Source organism: Mirounga leonina, unplaced genomic scaffold, assembly GCF_011800145.1.
Source record: "Mirounga leonina isolate KUSES-001 unplaced genomic scaffold, KU_Mleo_1.0 Mir_173, whole genome shotgun sequence".
Taxonomy (NCBI): domain Eukaryota; kingdom Metazoa; phylum Chordata; class Mammalia; order Carnivora; family Phocidae; genus Mirounga; species Mirounga leonina.
In genome coordinates, this window is record NW_023270447.1 from 41,361,922 (window position 1) to 41,377,072 (window position 15,151).

The 15,151-nt window shown below is 40.0% G+C and overlaps 1 protein-coding gene across 2 annotated transcripts in view; it reads right to left on the reverse strand.

The window, feature by feature from the left end:
• Positions 1 to 15,151, reverse strand: part of DNAJC6 (DnaJ heat shock protein family (Hsp40) member C6) — a 145,904-nt gene that overhangs the window by 101,247 nt on the left and 29,506 nt on the right. Inside the window, exon 2 of one of the 2 annotated variants that reach the window (XM_035018350.1) lies at positions 544 to 812. The exons of the other annotated variant lie outside the window; for it this stretch is intronic. Within the exon in view, the coding sequence (XP_034874241.1) occupies positions 544 to 742 (199 nt within the window). The 5' untranslated portion in view covers positions 743 to 812. The remainder of the gene's footprint in view (positions 1 to 543; positions 813 to 15,151) is intronic. 2 annotated transcript variants of the gene reach the window in all.

Genomic DNA, 15,151 nt, shown 5'->3' on the forward strand with positions numbered 1-15,151 from the left:
GAAGAAAGATAACAGCATTAACCCTAGCAGACAGCCAAGTTGAGAAGAGGCACAGCTTTAGAGAATTGCAAATAACATCAGCATTACGAGAATAATAATTGGAATAAATACCGTCCGTCCGCAGGCTGCGAAAACAATCAACGCACTTGCTCCTTCACGTCTCCCCCTCATCCAGCTGGGTAGTGAAAGCAGCTGCCTCTCCCTGCCCTCCTTCCCAGTGGCTCCACGAGCCACCCGCTCCCTTCTCGCGTCCACCCCTTCCCTCCCCTTTCCCCTCCTCTCCCCGCCCCCAGCTGGTGTATTCAGCAGCCTAGCCAGATTAAGAGGCGCTCCTACAGTCACTGGGCCTCAGGACTGATCTAACGTTTCCTAGCTCCTTGAACTAGAGAAATTAGAGATGCGACACCCAGGTGTATTAGATGCCTTCGCTCCATCCCGGCCCCTCCCAGGCCAAGGTTGGGTGGGAGCCTCGGGCTAGTGGAGTGGGCCGCCTCTGGAGGACACGGCGGAGTTCCGCTGGGCGCACCCCGCCGCCGGCGCTACCTGAGCTGTCCATGGTGCTGGCGCGGTCCTGAGACTGTTGGGCGGGACTCCGCGCGGCTACCGCCGCCCCGGCGTTCACTCTCTGCTTGCCGCCACCCGCGCCGCTCCCCGCACTTAAGTCCCGGTTACTGTCCACCAGCTGCAAGGATTCATAACCATCGTTGCTGGTCTTTTTCCGGTAGTTCCCGAGGAGACTCATGGGCAAGCCCAGAGAAGAGGGGGAAAATATCAACCTGGGAAACGAAGGAGGAGGTGGAAGGTGGAAAGGGCTAAAGGAGGGGGAAAAAAAAAAAGGAAAAGAAAAAAACCATCAAGTGTCCGACATGACGCAAAGAGGAGGAAGAGGGAACGGCCACCAGAGAGGAGCTTTGCGGGGCGGGCGGCAAAGCCACCGCCCTGGGCAGAGAGCGACTCTGGGCGCCCCGCGGGACCGAGGGAGAAAAAGAGGGCGCGGGCGGGAGGGCGAGCGGGTGCGCGCGTCCTCGGTGCCGCCGCCGCGGAGCCGCCGGCCCTGCGGAGCTTCGGGCCCCGGGCCAGCCACCCTCTGGCTGGGGAGTGCCCGGAAGCAATCCTATAGGTGTCGCCGCGTCGCCCCGCCGTGCAGCAGGGCAGCTCCAAGCGCTGCTGGCCCACGGGGAGGGAAGAAAAGAGAGGGAGTGAGGGAGGGGAGATTCTCAAGGAGGGGGGCTGAGGGCGGTAAACGGGGCGTGGTGGGAGGGGGAGGGGACTACTACGTCCCGGGTAGAGGGTGTTTTCGCGCGTGAGGTAAAGAAGAAAGAGGCTGGGTGTCTCTGCTTGGTAAGCTTTGGGGACGAGGGGGTCTCTTGGTAAAATCCAGACACGCCCATTTTGTATAACTTAGCCTATATTTGCTGGAAGATTCGGCAAGTCAAAGCCACCCCGACGGTTACCGTCCTGGAGGACTGACTTGTAACTTAATTGAACAGAAAAAGAACGCATGTTAAATGCCAGGCTATATGTATGCTAGGAGAGAAAAGAACAGCAGTTTCTTTCAAACCAGAATAGGAATGATCCCTATGTGAGATATCAAAGAGCTGGCTATTCTAACTAGGAGACAGGGTCCATTCCACCTAGCGAGTAGATGTGACTGTTTCAGTAACTATTTGTTGAACGAATAACTGGGGGGCGGAGGGGAGCGGGGAAGAGGTCGAATCAGGTGCAATTTCAGTTCTGACATCATTTACCTTGGGACCTGGAGAAAGGACTATACCACTCACTTGGCTTGAGGGGATGGTTAGGAAGACAAGGATTTTCCTTCCATTCTCTAGCCCCTCCTCCTTTTTTCTTTGATAATTTTGAGAAAACAAAGAAAACAGTCACTCATTACCAGAGAATTCATCACGAAGTTAATCAAGCTGAAGGGTCAGAGCCCCTTTCTTGCAGATGCCCCTTTCAAGGCTGTGTACCTAATTTCATATTCATGATTTTGCATTCTTATTCTTAAAGAGAAACCCAACATTATGTATTTCAAGACTTGCAAAACCTGAACATAACTCTAAGTCTCATAAGTCATTTGGCAGAGTTTTATCACCCATCAGCAAGAAAATATGTAAAATTTGCTTAAGCCCATACACAAAGCCAGCTTCGCCTTCTCACCTTTCAAGGCTTTCTCTTGATGTTATTTTGATCACTTCAGGACACAAAAATCAAAACAACAGCATCTAAGAGCGTTGGGTCCCAATCATTTGAGACCCAAAGAGTTTTCAGGAAGCTCTAGCTCTACATAGGTCTATGTAAAATAAATTAATTGTATTGAGAGACATATGCCTTTCAAGGATCACTCAAACACAAATTCTTATAGGAAAAGGATGAATCAGTAGAGGATTAAGAATGCTGTGGATCCCTCCAGTCCCTCTGGGAGGACCTCAATTCCCTGACCAGTTGCTTTCTCAACTGCATTAACTGAAGAAGGTGTTGTCTGATGCAATCACAATTTGCAGTTAATGCTCATTTACAAGAAGATCAAACAACTTGAGTGATAGCAGTTAAAATTGTAATAAAATTTTAAACACAAATTTTATACTTTCAATTTTTCAAATCTGTCAGATTGAGCGATTTTATATACGTGACTGAAGTAATACTCTGTAAAGTCTAGTAAATAAATATTTTCCAATAACATTTTAAATAATCCTTTTCTGCACTTTTCCTTCTCTTTTAATTCATTACTGAGGCACAGGGAGAGTAAATACTTAGTGTCCATCACGTACAAATTCTGGATTTATAATCACTGGATTAAGATAATTTAGAGATGACCATTTTTCAAAAGTGAAAATTATTTTCAAAAAGAGCTCTTTCAGTTATTTTTTGTTCAACTGTTCTCGGAGTTGCAGGCATACTGCGTGAAGGAATTAAGATGAAACATGTGCCTTTGTATTTTTGGATATCTATCTCTCCTATTTGCAAATGTAAAGAAAAACATGAATGGGCTACAGGGACCCTTTAATTTTTTTTTATTTATACTTAACTTAATATAAATAAAGTTAATCAGAATAACTATTAATGACCCTACAAAATTAAGGATATGAAAAATAAAAAAAGGCAGGAAAATGCAATAGCTAGATTAATATACAGCAGTCTAAAAACTAGTTTGGGGCTTAAATTGGAATATGCACCAATTTTGACACTCAAATTGTTTTTATTATCCTAAAGATCAAATTCATAAAAAGTTCACTTATCCATGAGATCTTTCTATTCTATAAAATAGAGCATAATAAAAATACCATTATTATGTAGTTAAAGAATTAAATTAGTACCTAACACATATAGAGTAAGTACTTAACAAATATTCACTATTATTACTATTATTGGGCTGGCTTGGGCACAGCTCTATCCTCAGTGCCCGACAGTCCTAGTTCTTCCCATGGGAGTTGCTCAATAAAGGATAAGTATTATTTTTTCCAATACTATACTAATGGAAATGTTTCTGTGTGATTCTGAATGAACATCTGTGCTTAAGGAAGGGCACTGGTAAAATCCAAGGTGAACATTTAGAGCTAAACTCTCCTGCATTTCCAAGAGCAAGACTGGAATAATTTACTTTATCTCAAGAATACTACATCACATCTGAAGGGGTATGTGCACCCCAATGTTTATAACAGCAATGTCCACAATAGCCAAACTATGGAAAGAGCCAAGATGTCCATCAACAGATGAATGGATAAAGAAGATGTGGTATAAAAAATCTTTAAAAAAAAAAAAATCTTTAAAAAAAAAAAAGGGCGCCTGGGTGGCTCAGTTGGTTAAGCGACTGCCTTTGGCTCAGGTCATGATCCTGGAGTCCCTGGATCGAGTCCCACATCAGGTCCCTGCTCGGCGGGGAGTCTGCTTCTCCCTCTGACCTTCCTCCTTCTCATGCTCTCTGTCTCTCATTCTCTCTCTCTCAAATAAATAAATAAATAATCTTTAAAAAAAAAAAAAAGAAGATGTGGTATACATATACAATTGAATATTATGCAGCCATCAAAAAAATGAAATCTTGCCATCTGCAACGACATGGATGGAACTGGAGGGTATTATGCTAAGCGAAATAAGTCAATCAGAGAAAAACATGTATCATATGATCTCACTGATATGAGGAATTCTTAATCTCAGGAAACAAACTGAGGGTTGCTGGAGTGGTGGGGGGTGGGAGGGTTGGGGCAGCTGGGTGATAGACATTGGGGAGGGTATGTGCTATGGTGAGTGCTGTAAATTGTCTAAGACTGTTGAATCACAGACCTGTACCTCTGAAAGAAATAATACATTATATGTTTAAAAAAAAAAAGAAGAAGATAGCAGGAAGGGAAAAATGAAGGGGGGGAAATCAGAGGGGGAAGACAAACCATGAAAGACTATGGAAAGAAACAAACTGAGGGTTCTAGAAGGGTGGGGGTGGGGGGATGGGTTAGCCTGTTGATGGGTATTAAAGAGGGCATGTATTGAATGGAGCACTGGGTGTTATACGCAAACAATGAATCATGGAACACTACATCAAATACATACATACATACATACATACATACATACATACATAAATAGGGGGGAAAAGTAAAAAAATTAGAGTCAACTAAATGCTAACAATAAATGTTTCATTAAATAAATTTTGGTATAAAATAGGCAGACAACGGGATATTATGCAGCCATTAATACTCATGCATGGAAGAACATTTAATGACATGAAAATATGTTTACAATGCCCTAGGTAAAAAAGCAAGCTAAAATACATAGTATGATCCCACTTTTTTTTATTGAGAAATAAAAAAATATGTATAGAAAACTCTGAGAGGCTAGTATAAAGATGTTAACAATGATGGCCTTAAGAGTGATTTTTATTCTTTTCCTTTGTGTATACATATGTTCTAATTTTCCATAATGAACACATTGCTTTTCTAAACAAAACAAAAAAAAGAATACTACATCACAAACAGAGCAGAGCCAAAGGATTAGATGCTCTCTTTGGGGGAGAGTATTCTTTCCCTTTGCCTTTTCTATTGCTGACTTTAGTCACTTTTATTAACTTGGTGAAGGTTATTCACACTGAGGAATGTTCAGGCTCTATTCCTACTCATCCCCTCCACCCCCAAAATACTCTACCATCACAACAGATGTCACACTATTTTGTGGTAGGGGGATTGGAGAAGATGAATATATGCCACGACCCATCTGGGATTATGATCTGTGCTTTTTAATTTCCAGGAACTAAAACATATTGGTTAAAACTGAGGTTCTGGAACCATATTTCCTAGGATTGAACCCTATTTCCACAGACTCTTCTAGCTCTATGACCTTAGGCAAGTTACTTAACTTCTCTGCCTCACTTTTCTCCTTTGTAAAATGAGCATAAAAATAGTACCACTAGAATAAGGCTGTAGTGAGAATTAAATCAGTACCTAACATATAGTAAGTGCTTAACAAATATTATCCGTTACCACTGTTGTTCCATTTTTATGTGGATAAGTAACTTTTTCTAAAAATGTAATTTCCTATCTGTAAATTAGGTTAAAATCTGCCCTGCCTACTTTTAAGAAATTTATTATGATGATATATAATAATATAAAAGCATTATGTATAATGTAGAGTGATTATTCTGCCTTGAGGTTTTAGATATTTTCACGCATCTCTTACATTTTAGACTCCTTGAGAACAAAACTCCATGTTTTGCTCATGTCTGTATCCCTCATGATACCCAAGAGAGCACCTTACACTCATCAGAGATTGAATAAATATCTACTGAATAAATAAATAAAATGTATTAGTATCACCTAGTCTAGTGATTTTTTAAAAACTGTATATTGTGGTCTACTATTAGACTATAAATAAACTTAGCAATTCATGACCATTATTTTAATAAAAATGAAATAGGGCATATGGTAAGATATTGTTTCCTGAACTAGTATTTTGAGTTTGTGAAAGTATGAAAGTATGTATGTTTCTCTTCAATCATGACATAAATGTATTTCTCACTACCAGGTACCAGTTATAAATGTTTGAATGTCTATATATAACAGAACCTCCAGTACTAAGAGGTTCCGAGTTGTGAATGTCCTATACACTGTGACATCTGAACTCACTTGGATACATGACTGGACAACAAAGAGTTCTGGCTAACCAGACAGTAAATGAGAACAGAATTGCTCTGTTCTCTCTGTTGGAAAATGCAAAAATTATTATATATGATCAGGTTTCTAAAATACACTTCTTTGATTTTATGCTTTAATATAAATCAATGAATAGCACTAAAACTTTCTTTGGCAACATGCCTCAGGTACATAATTCAGATTATGTCCTTATTGAATAAAAGTCTGTAGATACAGACAATGCAAAGTGCTCAAACAGGGGACCAAAAGCCATATCTGGCCCCCAAACATGTTTTGTCTGTCCTGTACTTTTTTTTTTAATTGTAAGCTTAAATGCCTCCACAGAAGGTACACAGGCCCCAGCTTGAGTGCCAAGTTCGCCACCACTTTCCCATATGAAATACCCAGGTTGCCCCACTTGTTCCTTGTCAATCAGCCCTTGTAGGCATTTAAATTTGAGACCTCTAGTGTAGTGGCCAAAACTAGAGGAGTAACAACACCAAGACAGATGCCAAAAGCTGCATCTTTAGGCCACAGTCCGGAAGAAAGAGCAATGGGCTGAAATCCTCTCCTGGCTCTATTATTAATCAGCAGAGTGGCCTTGATAATCATTCTCTTCTTAGCAGTAAAATTGAAGGTGTTGAATTACAGCATTCTCTCTAGTTCTCAAATTTTCCTGTCCTTCTCAAAACTTTAGTTGTCACTTCCCTCCTTCTCCAAAGGAAGCCCAGAGGGAAAAACGATGACCATTTAAGTATTCCAGTTCTAAGTCCCAGTTAATCAAGGTTTTACTGCAGAACACATACTTAAATGGTGGCAGCGATCAAGAGTTGCATATACAGCAATACACAAGAGACAGGAGGGAATATGCTGGAAAAACTGAGTGAACTGATAATGTTTAGCAGAAGAAAACCTCAACTATTCCTACAATATTTCTTTAGAAATGAGCTTGTCTGTTCCCGGTGCCTGATGGGAGTGTTGGGTCTCCTACAAGACAAGACAAATTTTCCAGGCAGGGTATATTTTTTAAGGTAACTCAATACCCCAAAACCTGTGCCTCCTTGAATTTCTTGAATAAAAACAACTGCCATTAGTTACTTTCCATTTGCCAGGTACCTTACCTACCTTAACTGTCATCTTCCCGACAACCCTGCAAAGGTGTGACCCTTTTTTTGAGGCATACTTGGAGAGGTTAAGACTTGTCCAAGCTCATACAGCTAGCTCTCAGTTAGTATTCAAAGTCCCGTCTTTATGGGGCACATAGGTGGGTCAGTTGGTTAAGCATCTGCCTTAGGCTCAGGTCAGGATTTCAGGGTCCCGGAATGGAGAGCATGGTGGGCTCCCTGCTCTGCAGGGAGTCTGCTTCTCCCTCTGCCCCTCCCCCCTACTCCTGCCCCTGTGCTCGCACTCTCTCTCTCTCTCCTCTCTCTCAGGCTCATGCATCTCTCTCTAATGAATAAATAAAAATTCTTTTAAAAAAAAAATTCCATTTTTCTGATTATGCTTTAGCCACTGCACCAGCCTGAAAGGGCAATTCTGGTGTCAAAGTGAACACTGGATGACATTTGGGTCATTTCTTAGATCTGACCTAAGTGTGGCCAGCGAAAATAGTTTGGGCACCTTATGGGAATTACCTTTGCTTTACTCCCCACATGGCAGGTTCTCCTCAGTGAAACCTGAAAGTTTTCAATTTATGTGGGTTCCCAATAGGCAATCTTGTTTTGTAATTATCTGGCTTAGAGGACTTTTTATGTTGTACTCCTGAAAATGGATACTTGGCTACTCTTTGGCCTAGTTTTAATCACTAGAAGGAAAAATAATCTTTATATTCATTAAAAGGAAGCCCCTAGCTTTCAAATAAGCTTGGCCCCTGTTGAGTTTGTGCATGTATATGTGTATAAATATGTGTGTATGCAGATTAAAAAGACATTAAGGTGTGGTGGAAAAACCACTAGCTTTGGGGAAAAGATACAACTATGCTGTATTTTTGGACCTGACAGATGCAAGTTTTCTATAATTTGTTTCCCACTCAGAGTCACATTCCCTTTCCATAAAGTTGAAGAGGTACTTGTTCTCCCTCACAGAAAAAATCAAATGAAATAAGATCCATGAAAGCATATAATAAACACTAAAGCCCTACTCAAATGCTTCATTTCATCAAATCTAAGAAATCATCCATTTTGAGTCACAGCATTAAGAAAAATATACCACTGGGCGCCTGGGTGGCTCAGTTGGTTAAGCGACTGCCTTCGGCTCAGGTCATGATCCTGGAGTCCCAGGATCGAGTCCCGCATCGGGCTCCCTGCTCGGCAGGGAGTCTGCTTCTCCCTCTGACCCTCCTCCCTCTCATGCTCTCTGTCTCTCATTCTCTCTCTCTCAAATAAATAAATAAAATCTTAAAAAAAAAAAGGAAGAAAAATATACCACTGATGACCTACACATGACATATTCTCAATTTTAAGATGCTTAAAGACTGCATAAATGTTAATACATTAAAAATTGTTTTAGGAATGATGAAACAAATTTTATTATTATTTGACTATCTGTTAACCTGAGAATAGTATTTGTCTATTTATAATTCAAGTATTTTGAGCAACTCTGGTAGGTAAAGACAACATTCCTCATATTTTACCAGGCCTAGCAGAGTGCCTGCCAAGTAAAAAGTTATCTGCTAATTGAATGAAAATGCAAAAAAAAAAAAAAAATGTTTCAGAGGCCATCTTTAGCTTACAGAAAAATTCACCATGGGTTTCTTTAGTAAGCTCACTTAAAATGCTGTGTCATTTGCTAACATTCAACTTACCCTTGACTCTTCAAGGACATGCTCATGGTTTAACAATGTTACACCTACATTACCATTTCAAGAGTAACTCATGGAATCACCTGTCCCTTTCATTTGTCACTTTACAAGCAGCTTCTCAAATGGACAGACTCTGACAAACTACCATAAACTGGCCCTGTGTTCAATTGCTCTCAATCTTGGGAATAACGAACTAAAAATATTCACGTGGTAATTAGTTCCCCAAAGTCAGGTACAAATCTACACAGAAATGAAAGTTTCCCTAAATCTTAGATATTCCCATGTTTGGCCCTGAGCTCATTATATATGGTTTTATGTTAAAGATCCTCAAAATGTAAGTGCTTATTCTCTGTAACCCCTTTGTGCCTAAAGGTTGAGCCCTAGAAGATGTGGCAGATCATGGTGGTGATGGTGATGAGGAAGACAGTGATCACCTCAGATGCAGGTAGAGTCAATTCTTGGGGTGCTGAGTCTCCAGAGCACCAACCACTGTCACCCACTTGCCCACATCTCACTGAAGGGAAAGAACTAGCATTTCCTGAGCACTAAATTAAGTGCCTGGGTTTTTTGGTTTTTGGTTTTTTGTTTTTTTATCTATTTACCCATTTAAACCTGAAAGGCCTTTTGAGAAGGATTACCATACCCATTTCATAGCTATGGAGACCAGAGCTCTGAATGCAGCTGACTGTCAGTGATCCCTAATATTCCTTTCCAGCTGCTATGCTAACAGAACCCTTGATCTTCAGCTGGGCACATGGCCATATGGCATAACAAATCTATTTCTCAGTCATTTTTCATGTCTTGGACCTGCCACAAGCAGGTTTTCTATAATCTGCTAGGTATGTGCATGAGAGTAAGTTGTGGTATAATAATAATGATTTTGTAATATAAGCATAAATGATATGTGCAATTTTTAGTATGCATCCTTGAAAGGGAGGATGGGTGGTATTCTCTTCTTCCATTCCTCTTCCCTTTCTTCTGGTTGGAATATGAAGCTCCAGCAGGTATCTTGGACCATGAAGTGAACTTGAGGATGGAAGATTTTCACAATGAAGCAACAGAAGGAACCTGATTCCCAGAGAATCATGGCAACCCTGGACTGATTATCTCTACACTTCATGAAGAAACTATTTTGTTTTAAGCCACTGTTATTTTACTTTTTTCTGTTATGTGCATCCAAACCTAATCTTCACTAGAATCCAACTGCAACCTAACCACTGGATTTCAGTTATTTATTTATCCCAACATTTACTGGCAATTACATAAAGTCTATGTGATCATGGACAAATTATATAAATTCTCTATGCCTCAGTTTCCTCATCTGTAAAATACTAGCATCAAACTAATAGAGCGGTGATTAGAATCAAATGACATAAAGTTCATAAAGAGCTTAGCACAGGACCTGGCATATAGTGAGAATTCAATTAATCTTACCTATTTTGTTATTTCTTGTCACTATCTTTCAACCTGACACATAGTTCAGTCTATTGTGCCTATTATGACTCCAAAGCCAGTGATCTCTCCACCTCACTCTGCTATCCAGAGACTGCCTTCTTGGGCTGACCCAGGCCAGAGCTGCAGGGCTCTGCCTATGTCATCAATGAAATCCCTAGAAGAACTGCCCCTTCCTTGGAGTGTAATTCTCTTTCTTTGATCTGCCAACATAATCTCAATGCAGTCTGGAACATTTTAAGCCCTTAAAGTTGATACAGAATTCAGAGCAGGGGCCCCTGGATGGTTGCAGTCAGTTGAGCATCCGACTCTTGATTTCAGCTCAGTTCATGATCTCAGGGTATTGGGATCAAGCCCTGCATCGGGCTCTGTGTTGAGTGTGGAGTCTGTTTGAGATTCTCACTCTGCCCCCTCCCCCCTCCCCAGCTCACACACTCTCTCTAATCACTCTCTTTCTCTAAAAAAATAAATATTTTTTTAAAAAAGAACTTAAAGCAAAGTGTCAGTGTTTATGACACAGTAGTTCTGAGTCTATTTATTTCAGTATGACCAAGTGAGAGAGTCTGATTCTTTCTCCATTTGTGCTAAAAGTAATAAGGAACTTGGGTAATAAGTCAGAGCATCTTTATTTTATTATTCTATCTTTTTACTTTCTATTACAGAAAATTTCAAAACATACACTATGAAAATTATATAATGGATCCCTTTGTACTCATCATTCAGCATCAATTACCAAGTCATGGCCAACCATGTTTTATCTGTATAAATCCCTAACTACCTTTTTAGCAAATTCCACACTTTGTATCATTTCATCAGCAAATATCTCAGAATGCAGCATTTTAATTTTTGGAACATAACATCAGATTTCATATTGGAAAGGGGCAAGGTGCCATTTCACTGTATGCTGAGAAACTAAAGTCATCCACCAGTTCCCTCTCAGGAGACTGTCAGAGGAACCTGCATAACCTTTCTGTTTCCTTTATTTCACAGTGGAAATAACAGATCATCCATTCAGCTTCCTGTCCCCACTCTCACTCACCCTCAGCCCCACAAAACCCACCTCTTCAAGTACTGGTCATAATCTTAGCTAGGCCTTGCTACCTGAGAGATCTGGAAATCAGCATGGAATTAAGTTTTTCAGGATAGCAGAAATTTGTGGATTATTAAAGTTGGGAAGAGCTATAAAGGGTAGGCTATCCCTTTCAATTTAAAGATAAGAATATTGAGACAGGGAAGTGAGCAAATTGATTCACTTCTGAGCTTTCTAAAATGCAAATCCAGTTATGTGACTCAGTTACTCAAAGCCATTTGTGGGCTTCCCATTGCCCTCAGTCTAAGGTATTTAACATAACGAACCTTTCCCATTCTAAGAGAACTCTAAGAGAAGCTACTTCCCTCTATTAAATATAATATATATTATATTAAAGATAATAGCTAACATGGGTTAGTATGGTAAATACAGTAGCTAATATTTATTGAGTGCCAACTATGTGATAGGTACCCAAAAAAAAGTATATAATCAGAAATTACAAAAGCATGGGGTGCCTGGGTGGCTCACTTGGTTAAGCGTCTGTCTTCAGCTCAGGTCATGATCCTACGGTCCTGGGATCGAGCCCCGCATCGGGCTCCCTGCTCAGTGGAAGCCTGTTTCTCCCTTCTCCCTCTGTTGCTCTCTCATGCTCGCTCTCTTGCTCTCTCAAATAAATAAATACATAAATAAAATCTTAAAAAAGAAATTACAAAAGCAAAATGCCCAAGTGGTGGTAAATATGTTTTAAACTCATTACTACAAAGATAATTATGGTAGAGCTTTTTTACGACCTTTAAAGCTTTGGATACAAGATTGGAGAGCACAGTAGTATTGGTTTTCTTTTCTTTTTTTTTTTTTTTAAAGATTTTATTTATTTATTTGAGACAGAGAGAATGAGAGAGAGAGCACATGAGAAGGGGGGAGGGTCAGAGGGAGAAGCAGACTCCCTGCCAAGCAGGGAGCCTGATGAGGGACTCGATCCCGGGACTCCGGGATCATGACCTGAGCCGAAGGCAGTCGCTCAACCGACTGAGCCACCCAGGCGCCCAGTAGTATTGGTTTTCAATTCAAGAAAGATTTACATGTTACTGTGGGGCCAGTTTCCTTACCCTATTCCTTCACAAATTTCAGTGGAAAGCAATTTGGTAGGGGAGAAAATAGCAAACAGCGAATTTAATAAAACTTCAGTCAACACAACTCAATTTTCTCAAATTCTGTCAATGTAGTGGTTAAGAACATGGGCTTTGGTGACAGACAGATCTGGGCTTTCAGCCTGGATGTTTAAACTTAGACAAAATATGTAACTTCTTGGAGCCTTAGTTTCCTGATTTCTAAATTGAGGTATTACCCCACAGAATGGCTGTACTTATTAAATTAACTAGGATAGGTACAGTGTGCACTTATTCTCTTATGAACAAGAGTAACACTCCCTTTTTCTGGGAAATCTTCCTTCTCTGGTGTTGGAATTAGAGCCATGGCCCCGAGGTGGCTATCTGAAGCCAAGCAAAGTCAACATGGCCTTTCCATGGGACTTTTCTTTTTTTCTTTTTTTTTTTTTTAAAGATTGTATTTATTTATTTGACAGAGAGAGACACAGCGAGAGAGGGAACACAAGCAGGGGGAGTGGGAGAGGGAGAAGCAGGCTTCCCACGGAGCAGAGAGCCCGATACAGGGCTCGATCCCAGGACCCCGGGATCACGACCTGAGCCAAAGGCAGACGCTTAACGACTGAGCCACCCAGGTGCCCCTCCATGGGACTTTTCAATTTAAAACTAGAGGGAATAGGTCCAAGTCCTCCCTTAGAACAAGGATGACAGGCAGGAGTTAGTGGGAGCCACACTTTCTGAAATGTGGAGGGAGATAAGTGATCTGCGAGAACAATGTTGTCAAGGAAAGAGAAGTAAATTAGAGAGAGGAGGAGAGAGACAGACAAGAGACAGAGAGAGAACACAGTGGTTATAGCCTAAGAATTCAGGAGGCCCACATGCACCAAAGGAATCCCACCTAAGACAGTACTTAGCACAGTGCCTGCATCATCTTAGCTCAGTGAGATGAAGTTACTGTTTGCACACATGATTGGATCATCACTCCTCTATTTCCCTGCTACACTTAAAGAGGAAAAATTAAGATGCCTAAATAAAGCTCACATTAGAAACTTAGTAAAATAATGAACTTCATATTGTCACTTAGAATCCCTACCCATTCAAACCTTCTACACTTTTTGTAGCTATAGCTAACATTTATTCTGTACACCACCTTCTACAGAGAACTTCCATGTAGTGTAGCATTGCCCAGTAGAAACATGATGCAAACCACAAATATGAGTCATGCATGTAACTTTTAAATCTCTAGTAGCCACATTTTTAAAAAACAAGAAACAAGTGAATTAATTTTAATATATTTCATTTACTTCAGTGAGCACAAAATATTTCCATTTCAATATATAGTCTACAGAAAAAAGTAATCAGTAAGTTACTTTTATTTTTTTCATAGTAAGTCTTCAAAATCCAGTGTGTATTTTACACTTACCACACATCTCAATTTAGACGAGTCACATTTCAAGTGCTCAAAGGCCACTGAACACTAGTGGCTACCATATTGGTACAGATATAAATTGTCTCGGTTAATCTCCACAGTAACTCTAAGAAGACTGAATGAAGCTTTTGTAATTATAGATGAGAAACTGAAACTCAAAAAAATTAAGTAATTTGTTCATACTCAACAATGAGACAATAACCCAGGCTTAAACCTTGGGTCTCCAAATTTTATGTTCTTTATCACATTATGCTAACTGTACAGTAAGAACTGATGTTCAGCATGATCCTGAAGTATAGCCAGATCAAATAAATTAATAATGATGTGGCTTCACCCATATAATGAAAGGTTGGGCAGGTGGCTTTTAGGGACAGGTGCTGTATTTATTGATTGATCACTCAAGACATAGAGCCTGCCAATGGGATAGAGGAGATCAAATGGGAACAATCCTAACTTCTCTGTATCTATTGATTCACGAGTATAATGAATCTCTTACTGTCACAAATGGAAGTGTTCCCTCCACTATACCTTCTTTTCTAACTAGCTATTACTCTGTTCACAGAATCAAAATCAGAATCTTTGCAAATAAAACTGTTCCCTGAAACAGTCTGCAATTGCCAGCAATGTAACTTTAACACCTGAACTAGTCCAGCAAAATGGTTTCTTTGAAACAACAGGCAGAAATGGAGAGCAAACAGTCTTGTCTCTTGTCAGTGTCCCACCATTTACAAGAGAGAGACTGCCCTTTCCTAAGCAGTTATAGTTGACAGGTCAAGCTTTCAAGAGAAAAATGGGCATTGCTGATATATCTTAACCAGTACAATTTTCTCTGGATCTTTTCATCACATAAAATGCATTGTTTTTTCTTTGCAGCAGCAGACTATAAATCCTGCAAATTAACAAGAAACTTGCTTTCTAATCAAGATAACTGTGAAAGTATTTAGCATAGTGCCTGGAACATAGCAATTTATTGTTGGTTTCCTATGCATCATAAATTAAACCACATTGTCAAGAAATAGTTAATGCCTGGGAAATACCTACAATATAACATTAAGGGAAATTACCAGAACACAAATCAGATTCTAGATATGAATCACAGTCTTTTTTAAAAATGAAAGTCTGTCTCTATATGTGCATAGACAAAACAATGGAAGGAAATACACCAATATATTAACAATAATTATCTTTTGATAATAGTATTAAGAATGATTTAAA